Raw genomic sequence first — 6,000 nt, 5'->3', positions numbered from 1 at the left:
ATGGCCAAAATCCAGAGCCTGGGTTTCAATCCCTTCAACGACCAAATCTAGTCTGACCACCTCTGGCAACAGTTTTCTGGAATGAGTGGTCAATACACCAGGGATCAGGATGGGTTGCCACTACTGTGGAGCTGCTTTCTTTCCCTTTTTAGCTGAATTTAATTTCAAGTGCATGCAAGTGTGAGAGGGGAGGGAGAGAGTGGGACAATTTGATGCCTTAGAGAAGAAAGCCACCATTTATTTTGTCACTTTTTTTTTACACCATCTTCTTCATACAACTGTTTCATTATAAGATTAATACATTAAAAAAAAAAAAACAACCCACCAAGATAGCTTGCAAAATTATATATATTTTAATATCCAAAAAGTACATTGCATATATATAGTAGCAAAAGCCCCATTTCCCATGGGTAGTTCCTTCATACTTAAATTTTGCGATTATTGCAGAAATGTTGCTTTAAAACACCCCGAAAGCACTAAGAGCTGAGTGTATTAGCTTGATCTTCTCTTCCCACTTTGTTAAATAATGGCATCAGTGCTTGTGTTTAACATTCTGAGCAGACTCCAATGCTCTGGTTTCAGACTCCCCTCCTGCAATGGGATGCACATGGACCAAATCCCGCCCCCACAGAGTCCCAGGGGTTGGTCTAGACTAGATAGTTGTGATCCTGTTAATTGGCTGCCACTTAATACAAGTCAGCTAATGGGTTGTACATGGAAATCTCACCCCCAGACATCTGTTCCAAACCCCAAACGCTTGTGGTTTACCCTCTGTTTATGGCACCAAACCGCTGCTTGTGCAGCGTCACATTCACATCTGCAAAGCTGGGGATGGCTCAGAGTTCTGGAAGGGGTTGGATTTCCACAGAACCCCCCAGCAGAAGCCATCAAAAAGAGGAAAATTTCGTTGCTTTATCTATGAAGTGGTTAAGATCTTCCCAAAGTTCAGGATTTGGGTGAAAAGCGATCACAGAATATTGCAATGGTTGCCTTGAGATGTTGGGCCTGTTTTCAATCAGCCTCAATGCAAACATGGGAGTAAGTGGAGTTAATTTGCAGACAGCTACAACAGACTAATACAGAAAATCCTCTCCTCTAGACAAACCCAGGGCAATCTGGATTTTCTGGCCACTGTGGGGGTCAGTCATGGATCCAATTGCAGGACTAAGCCTATCTCCAACAGATACATTACTCATGTCTTATTTTTTATTTTTTTTTTAGCAAAAAGTACAAAGCTACAGCCCAAATGTACAGATTGAAAAGATGTACAAATTACATTAAAAAAATAAACAAAAAACAACCGAGCTGATAGTAAAAAACAAACCTGCATTTGTGACCGAGGTCAACTCGTTTTATTTACTCTTTCTTTTAAAACTGTGAGATATAGGGAAAAATAACTCTGCATAATTTATACAGTAATTTGCCTTCTGGTTTGTTGACCCTTGGTTTGACGGTCTGACAAACGCACAGCGTTCGCGAATCGGTGCTTCCAGAGCCCCGCGGCTCGGGCGGAGCCAGGGACCTGCTGTCGTTTATTCACTTCCCTTCTCTTCCCAGGAATGCCTGTGCTTGACTTTGCCTTATGCTTTGTTCAGGTTTCTGCTGCTTGCTGAGTTCACACACAGTCAAATGAAGTTGTACTCTAGAAAAGTTCTTTCAATGCCCTTTACTTAAAATATACATGTACATATATATATATGAATATATATATATATATTTAATTTCCAGTTGGGTGAAATTCCTCCTCTGCCTTAGAGCTAAGATTCCAGTTGTGGTCCCCTGCAGCCCAGCGTCCTCCACTGAATGGTCAAATGGCCAGTGAGAAAAACCCCATTGTGGTCATCTTTTCCTACGACCCACTGCTGGATCTATGCCTTGTCAAAAGCCTTTGAATTCTTAAAAATTGCTCTCATCCAAAAGCTAATAATCATTCCAGGAAATGGTGAACCATCTTCACTGTCACTTCCTACCGAGGACACAAGCCTTAAACCCCAAGGAAGATGCAGAGTACTGGCCCACAGGTGCTTCCATCTCTCAGTTCAAGACACAAGAGGCAAAGTTACAAAAGTAAAAGGTTTGGTCCAGGAATAACAAACATCCAGTTTTAATTCTTCCCCAGAAAGGCCACAATTATCCATTAAGGGTCCCCCCAAAAACCATACAAATCCCAGGAGAAAAGAAAAAGTCCAACCAGACTGCTCAAGGCCGCTGGCAGATCAAAGCATTTAGTAATAGCTGCCCAAGTGCGGCGTGACGTGGGCGTTGGGGTGGCGGGGCACGTTGGGGTTGGGGTAAATGCTCCCTGCAGGGGAGGTCCAATAGGGGGAGGCCGCTCCAAAGAAACTGGATGATGTGACAGGCATGGAGGAGGGGTGTGGGGGCACAAAGTTCACCTTCTGCTGGTGGGCATGGTAGGACGGCATGTAGGACAGATCCGACGGGTACTTGTACATGGAGGACTCGGTGGGGTGGGGCTGCAGGGCCTGGGCGATGCCGTGAAAGTCAAATTTGTAGGCGTAGCGCTTGCCGTGCACCTTGGTCATAATGTTCTTGTCGTAGTAGTAGCGCAGCGCCCGGCTCAGCTTGTCGTAATTCATGTTGGGTTTGCTCTTCCTCTCGCCCCAGCGCCGCGCCACCTCGTCGGGGTCCGTCATCTTGAACTCGCCGTTGGTGCCCTCCCAGGTGATGCAGCTGGCGTTGGAGCTGTCCGACAGCAGCTCCAGCAGGAACTGCCACAGCTGGATCTGCCCGCTCCCTGCAGACACAGCCAGGGCAAAGGAAATGACTCGGGCCTTCCTGCTCAGGCACACACAAAGGCAGGAAACAGAAGGGCTATCTCGATCTCGACTGGGAACTGCTCCTTCGGGCCTTGGAAAGGCGGCCCTAGCAGGGGATAAACTGTTCCCAGCAAACAAGTTACTCAGCCCTTTGTTCTGGGCCCGGGCCTGAGGTCACACTGCATTTCATAATGGTTGCCTTTGGCCTTAAAATCCTCGGGCTACTCATAAACAGGGCTTTCTGTGAGGACACTGCTCTGCAGAGTTTTCACTGACTGCCTAGCACAGTGTACTTCACCCCTCCACTGCTCCCTGTTTGCCATGGAGATTGTTTTGGATACCTCCAGCTCTCTTTCCAGTGGGTGATCTGAGTTACACGGGATGATTTGTACCCCAGATGACTCCTGGTTTCACTCAGTGTAGTTGTACAAGTAGTTAAGGGTAAGTTAAGAGCCTTAGGAGGATGCTTCCTTACAGGTATCCCGTGTGTACAAGTTTGGTTAGTTCGAGCAGGATTTGCTCCAGGCAAATTATTTACTCCCTAAAATCAGAAATTATTTACTGCAGATGATGTGCTAGGAACAGTTAAACTACCACTTTCAGAGATGTTTTCTATCTTTCTTCTTGTAACCCACAGCAGGCAGTGAAAAATTAATCTGTGCTGCAAATCTGAGAGACCAGCACTTAAGCTCCCTATAAAACTCTTCTCAGGAATTGCTGGGTTTGGGTCAGAACATCCAGGATGGGGATTTTGTCCCAACAGAGATGTTGCTGCACCATTTTCCTCACTTTTCTGTAAAGATTTTGGCAAAAGCCCTTGTGAGGTCACAGCTGCCGGGTTCAGTGGCGCTCACAGGTCCCCCAAGGGTGCAGGGGCAGCAGCTGCTCCCCCAGTGCTGGAGCAGCAGCTCCAAAGGAAAATTCCTCTTTGATAAGGAGGGTCTGAAATGTAAAATGAACTTACCAGGATTGGCAAGACGGCTGCTGGTGGGCCCCAGGATTTGGTAGGGATCTAAAAAATAAAATAAATTAAAGGAAAAAAAAATCACCCAACAAAATTTAAAGGATGTTCCATCAAAAAGAAACTCCAGGTCATTATGTTTGTTCTAGAAACCAAATTTTCATTTTCTTTCTTTACTCCTTCTGTCCCTTCTCCCAGGATCTGGAAGTGTTCCTTCTTTCTTTCTTAGCAAACAACCACCAGGTATTTCTGGCATCCAAAATGGCACAGCCACAGTTTCTGGCACTGCTCTCAGACCTGCCTGCTTTTGCAGTCTGGGATCTCCTTGGACATACCCTGCACTGTGTGGCAAGCAGAGCACATCAAACTGGAAAAAACCTGTGGGACAGGAGAACAGCCACAAAGCAGAAGCAAATGCATTTCTCCTAACAAAAAAGAGCTCAATAAAAAGGAGAGCAGATGAGATTTTCAGATTCACTGGTTAGCAGCTGAGCTTGCAGCCCTGGGAGGGCAGGAAATGTTCACCCAAGTCTCTCTTTGTGAAGCAAATACAGCATTAGTGAGATGAGAGTAACAGGAGTTTGTGGCTGGCTCCACCAAGGCTGAGTGGTTCTTGAAATCCCCACAAAGCATTTATTAGGAATGAATTCCTTCCCTTTCTGTGGGGCCTCCTCAGCCTTAATCTCTACACTTGTGCTCTGCCTCTCTCTGGTTGGGGTGATTTGGATCTGAGTTTGCTGGTGGATTGAACTGGTTCCAAGAGCACCAAGCCTGGAGCAGAGGAAGGGGATGGGGAGCAGCTGTGCCGGGCAGGGAGGGTGGGGAGGCAGCAGGGAACATCCCCTGCTCTGCCCTTTCCTCCCCGGCTGCTCTGGGCAGGGAAAGCCCTGCTGGGATGGGACAGGCTGGGATGCTCCGAGGGGATCAGCCCGGGGCACCCTGCAGATCCTGGCCCAGGGATGCTCCGAGGGGATCAGCCCGGGGCACCCTGCAGATCCTGGGCCAGGGATGCTCCAAGGGGATCAGCCCGGGGCACCCTGCAGATCCTGGGCCAGGGATGCTCCAAGGGGATCAGCCCGGGGCACCCTGCAGATCCTGGACCGGGGATGCTCCGAGGGGATCAGCCCGGGGCACCCTGCAGATCCTGGGCCAGGGATGCTCCAAGGGGATCAGCCCGGGGCACCCTGCAGATCCTGGGCCAGGGATGCTCCGAGGGGATCAGCCTGGGGCACCCTAAAGATCCTGGGCCAGGGATGCTCCGAGGGGATCAGCCCGGGGCACCCTGCAGATCCTGGGCCGGGGATGCTCCAAGGGGATCAGCTCAGGGCACCCTGCAGATCCTGGCCCAGGGATGCTCCAAGGGGATCAGCCCGGGGCACCCTGCAGATCCTGGGCCGGGGATGGGCTGGGGCAGAGCGGGCACAGAGCCCTGCAGGAGCCACGGGGTAGGACGGGATGGACGGGGATGAGAGGTCTCTGCAGCCAGGTCATGGAACTTGGGTTCATTGCAAAGGGCCAAGTGCAGGGCCTTGCTGGGAGCTGCCAGCCACAGCTCAGAGCAGGCCTGGGAGAAGTAAAGAGAGTGGGAAAGAGAGAGAAGGCAAGAGCGTGGTAAAGAGGATGAGAGAGTGAGGAAGAGTAAAGAGAAAGTTCCTGTTACAGTGCAATAAATCTTCTGTGCTGAATATTCTGATTCTCACTAACCAATCCAGTCCAAGATACAAATCCTACAGCATTTACATACAGCCTATAAGAATCATTACATTGCCATGCTGTGTTCCATTTTAAACCCCAAAAACTCCTCTCTGGGCCCCTTCTGCCGAGCCAGCAGGGTCTGCTCTGCCCCTTGGAGCTGTCTGCAAGCAGAGGGTGTTGTTCCATCCAAAGGGGATCACCTTCAGCCAGCCACACCATTGTTTTCCAGTTGTTCAGTAACTGAGGTATCTCAAAGCTTGCTTTCATTTCAATCTCACTTATAGTTTCCATATTCTCAAAACCTTTTTCCAGGCAATCATATTCATAAGGCTTTCCTGTTTCATCTGCCCTAACAGAGCCCCTTGGCACAGCCCAGCCCCCCCGAGCCCTCCCCTGCCCATCCCTCCCCAAGGTCCCAGACCCCACTCTCACCTGGCTGGGGCCGCTGCTGCTCCGTTGTCTTATTCACATTTTGTGTTCCTGCGACAGGAGGGCCTGGAAAGAGAGAAGGGATTTATAGGGACAGGGAACAGGTACAAAGTACAAACCACATCCCACAGGAATCAC

General features: G+C 49.3%; 1 protein-coding gene across 1 annotated transcript in view; it reads right to left on the bottom strand.

Annotated features, from left to right (window-relative positions):
* Positions 1 to 250: 250 nt before the first annotated feature.
* The window catches only part of FLI1 (Fli-1 proto-oncogene, ETS transcription factor), a 77,207-nt gene continuing 71,457 nt past the window's right edge, over positions 251 to 6,000 (bottom strand). The window contains exons 6-8 of the mRNA XM_084221608.1: positions 5,866 to 5,928; positions 3,742 to 3,789; positions 251 to 2,755 (exon numbers count right to left, since the gene is read on the bottom strand). Coding sequence (XP_084077734.1) covers positions 2,226 to 2,755; positions 3,742 to 3,789; positions 5,866 to 5,928 — 641 coding nt within the window. The 3' untranslated portion in view covers positions 251 to 2,225. The remainder of the gene's footprint in view (positions 2,756 to 3,741; positions 3,790 to 5,865; positions 5,929 to 6,000) is intronic.

The sequence above is a fragment of the Fringilla coelebs genome (assembly GCF_963513975.1).
Source record: "Fringilla coelebs genome assembly, chromosome: 25".
In the NCBI taxonomy this organism is placed as follows: Eukaryota; Metazoa; Chordata; class Aves; order Passeriformes; family Fringillidae; genus Fringilla; species Fringilla coelebs.
This window is presented reverse-complemented; position numbering and strand designations above follow the sequence as displayed.